The following is a 15,741-nucleotide window of genomic DNA, read 5'->3' as shown; positions in this document are numbered from 1 at the left end:
ACCCATCTTCCTTCTGGAGGGCTGGAAACTTGGATCTATTCTGCTAGTCGACTGTATTTGTGATTAACTCTGATGAATCCCGAATTTTGCCTTGGAGTTGTCCTTTTAAGTAACTACTAGACAAATAAAAGAAAGGAAGATAATATAAAAGAATAGCGTTGAAACATTGCAAGGTATGTATATGGAAACAGAATTATAAAAATAAAGTGAAGACCATTTTCATGCAAATTAAATGGCTCAGAACCTACTGTTTTTTTTTTCCATTATATAACCCAATTTGCTCATTTTACCTAACCATAATAAAAATACCAGTGATTTAATTTTACTTTGAATCGATAACTACTGTACAATAAACTCATTTAAGGAGTTGTTTCTCCAGGTCTAATGTCAGAGAGCTCAGGACCCCCCTTAATTAGCCAAAGTGAAGAGCCCCTTTGCTTCCGGCAAAATGACGGGTCCAGTGTACAACAGAGGCAAACGGAAACCATGGGCACCGGATCCGTCACCATTGAAATCAATGGTGATGGAAATGGAAACCTCTGGTTTCCATCTGTTTCAGTTTGTGTCTGTTCAGGGTCCCGTTCCGACAGAAAGCTCAGACGGAACGTCAGAACGGGACCCCAACGCAGATGTGAACGAGGCCTGATACGTCATTTCCCCTGCATCTTTTTCCGGCGAATAAAGCTGATCAGTGGGGGGCTTCTGAAACTGGACAGTGGCGATCAGCTGATTGTTTGACTAGCATAATTTTTTTTTTTACAATTTCGCCATTAGTTATACAGAAAAAAATATATAAAGCAGTACCAACAGGGTACCAAACAGCTGATATCATCAAATACAATCAGTGAAATAAAAAGAGGTCAAATAAGGTCACCAGTCAGGCATCCTTCTTGTGGTCAGAAGGGAGGCTAGCATAAGTTTTGAAGGGGTTTGTCATGATAAATTAATCCCTTTGAGACAATTAAAATGTAAACCATAAACCAGATTTAGTTAAAAAAATGTTAGACTTTATTTACAAGACGTGTGTGTGTGTATATGTGTGCTTGTGCGTGTGTGTGTGTGTGTGTGTGTGTGTGTGTGTGTGTGTGTATGTGTATATGTGTGTGTGTATATGTGTGCTTGTGCGTGTGTGTATGTGTATATGTGTGTGTGTGTGTGTGTGTGTGTGTGTGTGAAGTTAGGACATTATTCTAGATTTTCCCCTGTTGTGTGAAGACCTCTTGACCTTTTAAAAGTCAGGTTGGGACTATAAATCAACTATTATACAAAAGCTATTATTCCTGAATTATCTCTGCATAGCTGAAAAGGTTAGAGAACAAGTAGCATATTTAACACTGGGCGTTCCATTTATGTGCGTGTCTTCCTCAAAATAAATGTCACTGATTTTGTCTGCAAATACAGATCCATTGGAGGGCAGCACGTTTGCACTTTCATTTTTTAGAATTCAGGTTCACAAAGTGTCGGGTGAGATTCTGCTTTGAAACACTTTATATTCTTCTCTTTTCCATTCAAATACTCAAACACATTACTCCACTGTGAAAACAGAATATTCATTATGCCCAAACAGGTTTATGGACATTTACTGTATATTAAGCGGTCACTACAAATCAAATATGTCATCAGACCCTGCCAATATCAATATGGTGGCCTCCTCACTTTCCCCTAAATGGCAGATTTAGAGAGAAAAGAGGATCAGGCAGATTGGATTTCTATATTACCAATTGTTTTGATCAGCCAGGGGGTAAGCTATGCAAAAATGTCTGACATCGGATTGTTTTCCACACCCCCATTGAAATGAATGTGTTTATGGGAAGCTTGGGGGGGAGATAACTGTAAACCAAGCAAGCATTCAGCTAACAGCGCTCTAAGATGGATGGCTTTATGTGAATGGAGGCATTGCCCCACCAATGTACATTGTGTTCCTTCAGATCAGCACATCTTTTTGTACTCTGGGGCTGATCAGCAGAAATTTTTTTCTGGTATTCAAGGGAGACGTCCATGCCTCTCCATGGACAGAGAGCAGGCTGTGGTCTCTTCACTCTCTATTGCTGTTGTGTATATGACTCTTGCGCTCCTTAATAGAGAGATCACTGCACACAACCTACAATAGAAAAATTCACCCTGTATGATGTGAACGTGTATATATATATATATATATATATATATATATATATATATATATATATATATATATATATAATTTTCTATCTGACTAGAGAACAGGGCTGTCTATTACATGGCAGTCACCAAGCGGCAGTAAACAATAAGTCAGTTCTTTGTGTATTTAGTCACAAGGCCACTGACAGAAACATTACAGTAATCTGTATATCTTATTCTTTAGCAGGGAGTTGTTAAAATAATCCCATCTAACACTGCTAACAACCTAAGCTATAAGGGAAATTTCTAGTAATGAAAAATTATCAGCTCTGGAAATTACCTACAATCAATGATCTGTTTTTGGAACAATTCTAGTGTATGGCTCACTTTTAGTCCTGTTTGTGATCGCAGAAAGTAGCACAGTGTTCCAAATTTGAGCTATTATTCCTGATTTATTTCTGCATAGCTGAAAAGGTTAGATAACAAGTAGCATATTGAACTCTGGTGGATCCATTTATGTACATTACTTCCTAGAAATAAATGTCACTGCTATTTTCTGCAAATACGGAACCATTGCCAGGCAGCAAGTTTGAGCTTTTTTATTTTGAAGGTATTCTTGTTCAGTGGTCAATTTCTAGTGGCGTGAAACAGTCCGCTACCAAAATTGTCTGCAATTATTGTCATGTTTTTGAAAGTTAATTATAGTCTATGGCTCACTCAGGATCGTGTTTATCATTGCAGAAGTACTGGGTTCTAAATTTAAGGGGGGATTCACACGAGCGTGTATTCGGTCTGTGCGGGCCGCGTGGTTCTCACGCGGCACGCATGGACCAATACAAGTCTATGGGGCAGTACAGACAGTCCGTGCTTTTTGCGCAGCGTTTGTCTGCTGCGCAAAAAGCGCGACAGGTTCAATAACTCTGCGTATTTCGCGCATCACGCACCCATTGAAGTCAATGGGTGCGTGAAAATCACGCGCACCACACGGAAGCACTTCCGTGGGACGAGCGTGATTCGCGCAACAGCAGTGAAAAGGATGAATGAAAACAGAAAAGCACCACGTGCTTTTCTGTTTCCGAACATCCAAACGGAGTGTCTTTGCGATGAGCGAAGCCAGACAAGCGTACTGAACTTCACCGGGTTCGGCCAAACTCGTTTTGGCCGATCCCGGCAAAAAAATTATCGGTACGCGACGTCAGGAGATAGTCACTGTCCATGGTGCTGAAAGAGTTAAACTGTTTCAGCACCATGGACCGTGACTTCCGATCCCAAAATACATGAACCTGTAGAAAAAAAAACGAAGTTCTGACTTACCGCTAACTCCCGGCTTCTTCCTCCAGTCTGACCTCCCGGGATGACAATTAAGTCCAAGTGACAGCTCCAGCCAATCACAGGCCAAGCACAGGCTGCAGCGTTCACATGGACTGGCGCGTCATCCAGGGAGGTGGGGCCCAATGTCAAGAGAGGCGCGTCACCAAGGACGCGTCACCAAGGCAACGGCCGGGAAGTTCTCGGTAAGTACGAACTTTTTCTTTTTTTTCTACAGGTTTTGCGATATTGTGTTCGGCATTCACTGTCGAGGGTGCTGAAAGAGTTAGCTCTTTCAGCACCTTGGACAGTGACGGCCGTCGACTAGCCTCATCTCTATGATGGCGGCTGCGCGAAAATCATGCAGCCGCGCATCAGACACGGATGACACACGCAGCTGTCAAATGTTTTTTGCGCGCGCAAAACGCTGCGTTGTTTGCGCGCGCAAAAACGCAACGCTCGTGTGAATCTGCCCTAAGAGTGATCATGTCTGCCACAGACTATAATTCAATTCCAAACAACACGACATAGTGGTAGTAAATTTGTGCAGCTGGAACTTCACTGTGTAGCTTAGGCTAAGGCTATATTCACACGAAAGTTAAAAACGGCCGTGTGACGGACATTTTTTAATGGTGGCCACATGGCCATTTTCAGAACAATAAGGTTCGATGGGTGTATTCATGTGGCCGTGAACACTGGCCATCAAGAAATAGAACATGTTCTATTTTTGTCAGCTTTCACGACCTGACGGCTCCCATAGAAGTCAATGGATCAGTTTTTACCAGGGAAAGCTGCGGCCAGCCATACATTTCCCCTGCAGTGGCTATTCTCCTATACTGACTGTTCAAATGAATGGCTATCTGTGTAATACATGATCAAGCCAGATTCACCAGTGTGACAATTATTCTTTAGTAGTGTCTCTCCATGCTAGTTAATAGAGGGTAGGTCCAGAGCAGGGGACCCCCCTTTGTGACAACCATAGGCATATTAAAAGCATATAAAATAGGATTGTCTTCACGAGACAACCGTTTAAATACAAAAGGCATGACTATATATTTAATGAATAGTTGCACGATAGACCATTACAGCTACTTGGTTGGCTATAAAAAAAAATATAACGTTAACATTGAAGATACACTACCGTTCAAAAGTTTAGGGTCACTTAGAAATTTCCTTATTTTTGAAAGAAAAGCACAGTTTTTTTCAATGAAGATAACATTAAATTAATCAGAAATACACTCTATACATTGTTAATGTGCTAAATGACTATTCTAGCTGCAAACGTCTGGATTTTAATGCAATATCTACATAGGTGTATAGAGGCCCATTTCCAGCAACCATCACTCCAGTGTTCTAATGGTACATTGTGTTTGCTAACTGTGTTAGAAGGCTAATGGATGATTAGAAAACACTTGAAAACCCTTGTGCAATTATGTTAGCACCGCTGTAAACAGTTTTGCTGTTTAGAGGAGCTATAAAACTGACCTTCCTTTGAGCTAGTTAAAAATCTGGAGCATTACATTTGTGGGTTCGATTAAACTCTCAAAATGGCTAGAAAAAGAGAGCTTTCATGTGAAACTCAACAGTCTATTCTTGTTCTTAGAAATGAAGGCTATTCCTGTAATGGCAGGAAGGAGGTGAAGGGAACAAGTGAGCCCTAATCTACCCACCGCCCTGTCCCTGCCTACTTGCAACGACCCGCCCTAGGCGACGGGGTACAACTTGGCGGCGGTCCCTACGCTGTCTAAGTGCAAGGGAGTACAAACAGGGAACACGCAAGGGAAGGGGCAGTAGCCAACGGAACGCCGCGAGGAAACGGAGCGGTGAATGAGTCAGTCAGGATCAGGATGTAGTGGAGTATACCAACGAGAGCACGGAGCAGGAAGCAAGCCAGGGGCAAAGCGAAGCAGGAGAAGCGGAACTGAAGCAAGGCAGAAGCACGGCAGAAGCCGGCTGGAGCAAGGCAGCAGTGGGGCCAGGAACCCAAGAAGAATAACAAGCACTGAGGAAGAGAACACGGCAGGTATAAATGGACAGGGGGCGGAGCTAACTCCGACTGACCAGGCCGCGATAGGCTCTCCCACTCCTGAGCCTGCCACCCTGGTTGGTGGGAGCCGGTGTCAGTCTAAGGCAGGGGTCAGGAACCTTTTTGGCTAAGAGAGCCGTAAACGCCACATATTTTGAAATATAATTCCGCGAGAGCCGTACAATATGTTTAAAGGGCCATTGACAGATCTTTGCCCTGATAGTGGTCCTTTAAATCAGTTTCTTATGCCCACAAGAGATTAATTTAAAGCCCCCAAGAGTGTAATATGGGTGGCAGATGTTTTTTAAGGCCATATTTTTTTTTTTTTTTTTGGGGGGGGGGCTATATAATGGATTATGTGGGATTATTTTCAGGGGTGAAGTGGGAAGGGGGGGTTGGTGGGACACACTGTATTACACAGCCCCTTTATTGATGCAGCTCACTGCTGCTGACCATGAGGCTGTGTAACAATTTCCATGTTATAATGTTCACATTCAAAGCAGCAGCACAGCCAGGGGTTTCTGGAACGTCCAAGGGAGACACAAGGGAGGAGGCAGATGCCGCTTCACTAGGGGACGCTACGGCTGCTATAGCGGTATTTACGCCACTGCGCATAGGTTTGTACGGCGTAAAACTACAGCTCCCAGCATGGCCGAAACAATGATAAGGATATGCTGGGAGATGCGGTTTCACAAAAAAAAACATACCACCATCATCTCGCTGCAGATCATACAGTGACTACATTACTGATTAGAGGCAGAATAAACATTTACATTAAGTGACTCACCGGTGACGTCTCAGATTCTAGTTCTTTTCTTCTCCCTCCGGTTCAGACATCTATGATGGATTTCTCCCGGCCATGACCCACTTCTGCAGTTTTCCGTTTAGATGTCTTCAGCTTCTCACTTTTAAAACATTTCTGCACCTGTAAACAAAGTTACAATTCTCAACACATCTAAATATAACTGTCTCACACACACACACACACACACACACACACACACACACACACACACACACACACACCGTGCCCCCTGTAGATAGTGCCCCCTGTAGATAGTGACCTACATAGAAGCCCCTGTAGATAGTGCCCACATATGGACTCCAGAGCTGCAAGGCAATAGTGCTAACCACTGAGCCACCGTGCTGCCCTACATATAGCTTCCCCTATAGTTAGTGCTCCACATATAGCCCACCTCTGTAGATATTGTCCCACATATAGCCCACCCCTGTAGACTGTGCACTACATATAGCCACCCTGTTGCTAGTGCCCCACAGGTAACCCACCCCTGTATATAGTGTCCCACACATAGCCCACCCCTATAGAAAGTACCCTAAAAAATAGCTCCCCTATAGATAGTGCTCTACATATAGCCCACCCCTGTATAGTGTCTCACATATACTGCCCCACATATAGACCCCCCTGTAGATAGTGGCCCACACCCCCACATATAGACCCCCCTGTAGCTACTGCCCCACATATAGACCCCCCTGTAGCTACTGCCCCACATATAGACCCCCCTATATATAATAGCCCACATAAAGACGACCCCCCCCCTGTAGATAGACCCCCCCCCACTATAGATAATGCCATTCACATTTTTCTGAGGAAAAAAATATATAAAGTTGACATACTCACATTCTCCGGTTCCCACGCTGTTCACTGGCGATGCAGACATGCTCTCTTCTGAGCATGTCTGCAGGAGCTGAATGAGCGTCCTTCAATGACGCTGATTGGCGGGGCAGAATGACTTGCCCCGCCAATCAGCACCTTCCAAGCATGGAAGCGGCGCGATGATGTCATCGCCCCGCTAGCCAATCAGTGTCATTGTAAGGCACTGGATGGTCAGGCACGGAACATGCCCGGCCATTCAGCGCTAATACATGTATTTGGCTGCCGCTAGCACCGGGGCCCCCTCCGGTGCTAGCGACACCTACAGGCATGAGAGTGCCTGTGTAAGGCTCGGCAGCGCGGGCCCCACAGTAGCGGTGCTACCCCTGTAGCAGCCATAACGGCTGCTAGCGGCGCCACCGGGCATTTGGGAGGGCGTGTCGGCTGGCGGCACGGGCCCCCTCAAGCCCCGGGCCCCGTAGCAGCCGCTACTGCTGCTACCGCGGTAGTTACGCCACTGGGTAGGAGCCCTGTCTGCGAGCCAGATACGGCCATCAAAAGAGCCATATCTGGCTCGCGAGCCATAGGTTCCCGACCCCTGGTCTAAGGGGTCTGGCCTCAGGTGTCGACTGATTAATCCCGGGAGTATACACAGACGTAGTACCTGGCAGATCCTTTACAGTACTCCCCCTTTTATGAGGGGCCACTGGACCCTTACTAAGAGGACCCGGTTTAGTGGGGAAGAGAAGGTGGAACCTCCTGATCAATACCCCAGCGTGAACATCACGAGCAGGTACCCAAGTCCTCTCCTCCGGCCCGTATCCTCTCCAATGGACCAGGTACTGGAGGGAGCCCTGGATCATCCTACTGTCCATAATCTTGGCCACCTCGAATTCCACCCCCTCAGGGGTGAGAACGGGAATAGGAGGTTTCCTCGAGGGGGACCAGGACGGGGAGCAGCGTTTAAGGAGGGAGGCATGGAAGACGTCATGTATGCGAAAGGATGGGGGCAGCTCCAGACGGAAGGATACAGGGTTGAGGACTTCAATGATCTTATAAGGTCCAATAAATCGGGGAGCAAACTTCCTGGACGGGACCTTAAGGCGCAAGTTCCTGGACGACAACCAGACCAGATCCCCGACGACAAACCGGGGGTTAGTAGAACGTCTACTATCAGCCTGAATCTTTTGTACGCTCTGGGACGCCTCTAGGTTCTTCTGAACCTGGGCCCAGACTGTGCACAGTTCCCGATGAACGTCCTCTACCTCGGGATTATTGGAACAACCAGGAGAAACGGAGGAGAACCTTGGGTTAAACCCGAAATTACAGAAAAACGGGGAGACCCCTGACGAGTTACTGACCCGGTTATTCAGGGAAAATTCGGCGAGGGGAAGGAATGAGACCCAATCAAATTGACAGTCAGAGATGAAACACCTTAAATATTGTTCCAGGGATTGGTTAGTCCTTTCCGTTTGGCCATTAGTTTCGGGATGGAAGGCGGAGGAGAAGGACAGATCAATCTCCAACTTTTTACAAAAAGCTCTCCAAAATAAGGAAACAAATTGTACCCCTCTGTCAGAAACGATATTGACTGGGGCCCATGGAGACGCAGAATGTGTTTAACAAACAAAGAAGCTAACGTCTTGGCGTTAGGTAGTTTCTTGAGGGGCACAAAGTGGCACATCTTGCTGAAGCGGTCTACTACCACCCACACCACCGACTTGCCCTGAGATGGAGGCAAATCGGTGATAAAATCCATGGAGATATGGGTCCAAGGTCTCTGGGGAATGGGCAAGGAACGTAGTAAGCCCGCAGGTCGGGACCTAGGGGTCTTGGACCTAGCACAAACCTCACAAGCGGCGACGTAAGCCCTAACGTCTTTAGGCAACCCAGGCCACCAATAGTTTCTGGTAATGAGGTGTTTGGTACCCAAGATGCCAGGATGACCAGATAGTGCGGAGTCATGGTTTTCCCTGAGTACCCTTAGCCGGTATTGCAGGGGGACAAACAGTTTGTCCCCAGGGAGGTTCCCGGGAGCTGAACCTTGATCAGCCGCGATGTCAGAAGCTAAATCAGAATCAGTGGCAGAAACGATTATACCAGGGGGTAAAATACAAGCAGGATCCTTCTCGGAAGGAGGATTGGCCATGAAACTATGTGACAGTGCATCAGCCTTAATATTTTTGGACCCAGCCCTATAGGTAACCAAGAAATTAAATCTGGTAAAGAATAGTGCCCAACGAGCTTGTCTAGGATTAAGCCTCCGGGCAGATTCTAGGAAAACCAGATTCTTGTGGTCAGTAAGGACCGTTACCTGGTGTCTGGCCCCCTCCAGGAAGTGACGCCACTCTTCAAAAGTCCATTTAATGGCTAAAAGTTTGCGGTTGCCAATATCATAGTTACTCTCCGTGGGCGAAAACTTCCTAGAGAAGTAAGCACAGGGGCGGAGATGGGTGAGGGAGCTGGTACCCTGGGACAAGACGGCCCCCACTCCCACCTCGGATGCGTCAACCTCCACAATAAATGGCTCCCTTTGGTTGGGCTGAACCAGCACGGGGGCCGAGATAAAGCACTTCTTGAGGGTCTCAAAACCCTGGACGGCCTCAGGGGGCCAATGGAGGACATCAGCACCCTTGCGAGTAAGGTCCGTAAGAGGCTTAGCGACGACCGAGAAGTTGGCAATAAATCTCCTGTAATAGTTAGCGAACCCCAAAAAACACTGTAGCGCCTTCAGAGAGGCAGGTTGGACCCATTCCGCCACAGCCTGAACCTTGGCAGGGTCCATGCGGAATTCATGAGGAGTGAGGATTTGACCTAAAAATGGTATCTCCTGTACCCCAAACACACATTTTTCGGTCTTCGCAAACAGATTATTTTCCCGGAGGACCTGGAGGACCTTCCTGACATGCTCCACGTGGGAGGACCAGTCCTTGGAAAACACCAGTATGTCATCAAGGTACACTACAAGAAAATTACCCAGGTAATCTCTCAGAATTTCATTAATAAAATTCTGGAAGACGGCAGGGGCATTACACAACCCAAAGGGCATGACCAGGTATTCGAAATGACCTTCGGGTGTGTTGAACGCAGTTTTCCACTCATCCCCCTCTTTGATGCGGATAAGGTTATATGCCCCCCGTAGATCGAACTTAGAAAACCATTGGGCCCCCTGAACCTGATTAAAAAGATCCGGAATCAAAGGAAGGGGATACTGGTTCCTTACGGTGACCTTATTCAGGTTCCGATAATCAATGCACGGCCTAGGACCACCATCCTTCTTCCCCACGAAGAAGAAGCCAGCACCTACAGGAGAAGTCGAGGGGCGAATGAAACCCTTGGCCAGGCATTCTTGGATATACTCCCTCATAGCTTCACGTTCAGGACATGAAAGATTAAATATCCTACCCTTAGGAAGCTTGGCACCAGGCACCAAATCGATGGCGCAATCGTAATCTCTATGAGGGGGCAACACCTCGGAGGCCTCCTTAGAAAACACATCAGCGAAGTCCTGAACAAACTCAGGAAGCGTGTTTACCTCCTCCCGGGGAGAAATAGAGTTAACCGAAAGACATGACATCAGGCATTCACTACCCCATTTGGTGAGATCCCCAGTATTCCAATCAAACGTGGGATTATGCAGCTGCAACCAGGGAAGACCTAATACCAGATCGGACGATAATCCCTGCATCACCAGTACAGAGCACTGCTCCAAATGCATGGAGCCCACAAGGAGTTCAAAAACAGGAGTATGCTGAGTAAAATAACCATTAGCAAGAGGAGTGGAGTCGATACCCACTACCGGGATAGGATAAGGCAAATCAATAAAAGGCATTTTTAGAGACATAGCAAATTCCACAGACATGATATAAGCAGATGAGCCAGAATCCACGAAGGCACTGCCAGTGGCAGACCGGCCAGCAAACGAGACCTGAAAGGGAAGCAAAATTTTATTGCGTTTCATATTAACGGGAAATACCTGTGAGCCCAAGTGACCTCCCCGATGATCACTTAGGCACGGAAGTTTTCCGGCTGTTTATTCTTGCGCCTGGGACAGGTGTTCAGTAGATGCTTGTCGTCCCCACAATAGAAGCAGAGACCATTCTTCCTGCGAAACTCTCTACGTTGTCGAGGCGACATGGAGGCCCCGAGTTGCATAGGTACCTCCGAGTCCTCCGTGGAAGAGCGAGGAGACGGGACCTCGGGGGGAATCGCAGGGAAGTCAGAGGGGAACACATTGAAACGTTCAAGCTGACGTTCCCTGAGACGTCGGTCAAGTCGTACTGCTAGGGCCATAACCTGGTCTAGGGAGTCAGAAGAGGGGTAGCTAACCAGCAGTTCCTTCAGGGCGTCAGATAATCCTAACCTAAACTGGCACCTTAGGGCCGGGTCGTTCCACCGAGAAGCTACGCACCACTTTCTAAAATCAGAACAGTATTCCTTAACAGGTCTCCTACCCTGACGTAAGGTCACCAGCTGACTCTCGGCTAAGGCAGTCCTGTCAGTCTCGTCGTAAATGAGTCCGAGGGCAGAGAAAAAACGATCAACGGAGAAAAGTTCAGGGGCGTCAGGAGCCAAGGAGAAGGCCCACTCTTGGGGCCCTTCCTGGAGTCGGGATATAATGATACCCACCCGCTGGTTCTCGGAACCTGAGGAGTGAGGTTTTAGGCGGAAATAAAGTCTGCAACTCTCCCGGAAGGAGAGAAAAGTCTTACGGTCCCCTGAGAACCAGTCAGGTAACTTGAGGTCGGGTTCTAGAGGTGAGGTGAGGGGTACTACTAAGGCAGCGTCACCCTGGTTGACCCTCTGAGCCAGGGCCTGGACCTGTAGGGAGAGGCCCTGCATCTGCTGGGTCAGGGTCTCAAGGGGGTCCATGATAGCGTCAGCATAGGAGAAATGGTAGACTAGGTATGGGCTTGTTATTATGTAATGGCAGGAAGGAGGTGAAGGGAACAAGTGAGCCCTAATCTACCCACCGCCCTGTCCCTGCCTACTTGCAACGACCCGCCCTAGGCGACGGGGTACAACTTGGCGGCGGTCCCTACGCTGTCTAAGTGCAAGGGAGTACAAACAGGGAACACGCAAGGGAAGGGGCAGTAGCCCACGGAACGCCGCGAGGAAACGGAGCGGTGAATGAGTCAGTCAGGATCAGGATGTAGTGGAGTATACCAACGAGAGCACGGAGCAGGAAGCAAGCCAGGGGCAAAGCGAAGCAGGAGAAGCGGAACTGAAGCAAGGCAGAAGCACGGCAGAAGCAGGCTGGAGCAAGGCAGCAGTGGGGCCAGGAATCCAAGAAGAATAACAAGCACTGAGGAAGAGAACACGGCAGGTATAAATGGACAGGAGGCGGAGCTAACTCCGACTGACCAGGCCGCGATAGGCTCTCCCACTCCTGAGCCTGCCACCCTGGTTGGTGGGAGCCGGTGTCAGTCTAAGAGGTCTGGCCTCAGGTGTCGACTGATTAATCCCGGGAGTATACACAGACGTAGTACCTGGCAGATCCTTTACAATTCCATGCGAGAAATTGCCAAGAAACTGAAGATTTCCTACAACGGTGTGTACTACTCCCTTCAGAGGACAGCACACACAGGCTCTACCCAGAGTAGAAAGAGAAGTGGGAGGCCCCGCTGCACAACTGAGCAACAAGACAAGTACATTAGAGTCTCTAGTTTGAGAAATAGACGCCTCAAAGGTCCTCAACTGGCAGCTTCATGAAATAGTACCCGCAAAACGCCAGTGTCAACGTCTACAGTGAAGAGGGCAGAGTGTTCAAAGAAAAAGCCATATCTGAGACTGGCTAATAAAAGGAAAAGATTAATATGGGCAAAAGCACACAGACATTGGACAGAGGAAGATTGGAAAAAAGTGTTATGGACAGACGAATCGAAGTTTGAGGTGTTTGGATCACACAGAAGAACATTTGTGAGACGCAGAACAACTGAAAAGATGCTGGAAGAGTGCCTGACGCCATCTGTCAAGCATGGTGGAGGTAATGTGATGGTCTGGGGTTGCTTTGGTGCTGGTAAAGTGGGAGATTTGTACAAGGTAAAAGGGATTTTGAATAAGGAAGGCTATCACACCATTTTGCAACGCCATGCCATACCCTGTGGACAGCGCTTGATTGTAGCCAATTTCATCCTACAACAGGACAATGACCCAAAGCACACCTCCAAATTATGCAAGAACTATTTAAGGAAGAAGCAGGCAGCTGGTATTCTATCTGTAATGGAGTGGCCAGCGCAGTCACCAGATCTCAACACGATAGAGCTGTTGTGGGAGCAGCTTGACCGTATGGTACGCAAGAAGTGGCCATCAAGCCAATCCAACTTGTGGGAGGGCCTTCTGGAAGCATGGGGTGAAATTTCTCCCGATTACCTCAGCAAATTAACAGCTAGAATGCCAAAGGTCTGCAATGCTGTAATGGCTGCAAATGGAGCATTCTTTGACGAAAGCAAAGTTTGAAGGAGAAAATTATTATTTCAAATAAAAATTATTATTTATAACCTTGTCAATGTCTTGACTATATTTTCTAGTCATTTTGCAACTCATTTGATAAATATAAGTGTGAGTTTTCATGGAAAACACAAAATTGTCTGTGTGACCCCAAACTTTTGAACGGTAGTGTACATGTTGGGATTGTGTTTCTCACTCACGCGTTAAATCGTGCTCGGACAATCACCCGACAGAAGTTCCTAAACCGATGCTCACGACCAACTATGAAAAGGGGTTTATCAAAGTATGGATGATTCTCTCTTAATTCTTCTTCTTGAACTTTCCTTATAAAAAGTACATAAAACTGTGTTAGTCACCATGCCATCATTAAACTCTAAAATCCATGAACATAAAAGCACAAATACCTTTTCATCTCCGCCTGCTCCTTCTTTTCCTGGATCATTTTGATTTCACTGTCTTCTCTCTGGGCATTTCTGTACCTTACAGTGTTGGAGTGCTAAAGTATTTAGAGGAAAATGGAATAAGGCTTATTTTGGTTCATGATAGACTAATAAACATTGTGTGGTTAATGACAAGAAATGAAATGAAAAAACCCTTAAAGAGAAGCTATCACAGGGATGTCATTTATTTTTTTAGAATTAATATAAAAGTTTTCCATCGCAAAAATTAGCAATCATCTAAATAAAAGTAATTTAAAAAATGTCAAAAGTAAACGCTTTACAGGATACATGCACAATATGTAAACTCATTGCAGGAGTCGGCTCCGAAACTACCTGTAAAGCTGCAATCACATGCGACAGATTTTGCTGAAGAAATTTTCTGTGACTGAAACGGAATTGCTGCAGAAAATTTATGCAGCAATTCCACAAACACTAACTATAATTCTGCTGTGGAAAAACCGCACCATTTCCTGTTTTTTTTAACTGCAGAAAATGGTGCGGCATTTGCTGCGTTTCTTTCAATGCTGGGAGATGGTGACATCTCCTTTGAAAAACGCAGCAATTCAGTCCACTCTCCGCAGCAGGAATTGACATGCTGCTGTATGAAAAATACGCACCGCAGGTGAAGTTCTGCAAGAAAATTTTCCGTAGCGTGTGGATCAGATTTGTGAAATCTCACCCACTTTGCTGCTACTGTATTCTGCTGCGTATTTTCCGTCCGCAATTCCGAACTAAAAATAAAGCAGCAAATACGCTATGTATGGACAAGCCCACAATCAGTTCTATTCATCTGATTGGAACTTGCAGAAATACAGGCACATGCTGCAGAAACCATTACATCAGATAAATGGAACAGATTTTCAGTTGCAGCAAATTTCTGCAACAAAATCTGCATCGTGTGACTGTACCCAAAGGCTGGTCCTGGCATGCCTAGCACACCTTCCCGTATTCCCTAGTGGCATACTGTTTCAGAATGCGAGATCTCACTAGTTATCTCAAGATCTCACATTTATAAACTGTATGTCTCCCGAATTTTATACATTTTATGAATGTATACACCTATCTAGATGAATGTAGGTTCATACAGCTAGAGTTTATAAACTTCGGCGTCATAAGGTGTAAAAACTTAAGATTTTATCATAACTAGCGAGATCCCGCTTTTTGACAATTTATGCTATCGGGATTTATCGGAAGGTGCACTTCCTTACAGTAAGTTCATACCTGACTCCTGCGGTTATTGTTTTTTGCAGTAGGAGACTTTTTCTTTTTCTAATTAAAAACATAGATGACCACCCAAGGGTTTCTTTTTTTTCAAGCAACAAACATTTTTAAGAGAAGAATGAGAACTTCTACAACTGTAATTAAAATTTTGCTTCAATTCATCACAGATTTCACAATCTATACTTGTCAGTAAATTAAAAAAATCATTACTTACATTTAGAAGATTAAATCTTGTCCTGTTCATTTCCTGCTCACACAAATGCACAGATCTGATAAACTTAACAAACAGTGTACCTGTGTGAGCAGCAACAATGAATGTTTCCATTTCGACTGCGCTATTGATTCCGTCAAAACAACGGAATCCTGTCACAATGGTGACCAACGGAAACCATTAACAACGTTTCCGTCACCAATGAAATCAATGGTGAGTGAGACGGAAGCTAAGTTTTCCATTTGCCTTTCCGTTGAGGGGCTAACCTTACGGAAACCTCCGACAGAACCCCTCAACAGAAGGGCAACGCTGATGTGAACAGACCCTAACAAACATACAGTAAATCACCAAATCTGTGAGGAATCAATACAGGAAG

General features: G+C 46.0%; 1 protein-coding gene across 3 annotated transcripts in view; it reads right to left on the bottom strand.

Annotated features, from left to right (window-relative positions):
• NALCN (sodium leak channel, non-selective) overlaps window positions 1–15,741 on the bottom strand; it is a 722,821-nt gene that overhangs the window by 68,594 nt on the left and 638,486 nt on the right. For all 3 annotated transcript variants that reach the window (XM_075852442.1, XM_075852444.1, XM_075852443.1), the window contains 2 exons: window positions 13,898–13,989; window positions 13,694–13,816 (listed from right to left, as the gene is read on the bottom strand). In XM_075852442.1, coding sequence (XP_075708557.1) covers window positions 13,694–13,816; window positions 13,898–13,989 — 215 coding nt within the window. The remainder of the gene's footprint in view (window positions 1–13,693; window positions 13,817–13,897; window positions 13,990–15,741) is intronic.

The sequence above is a fragment of the Rhinoderma darwinii genome, chromosome 2 (assembly GCF_050947455.1).
Source record: "Rhinoderma darwinii isolate aRhiDar2 chromosome 2, aRhiDar2.hap1, whole genome shotgun sequence".
NCBI classification, from domain to species: Eukaryota; Metazoa; Chordata; class Amphibia; order Anura; family Rhinodermatidae; genus Rhinoderma; species Rhinoderma darwinii.
Note: the sequence above shows the minus strand (reverse complement) of the source record. Positions and strands in the feature narration are given on the sequence as shown.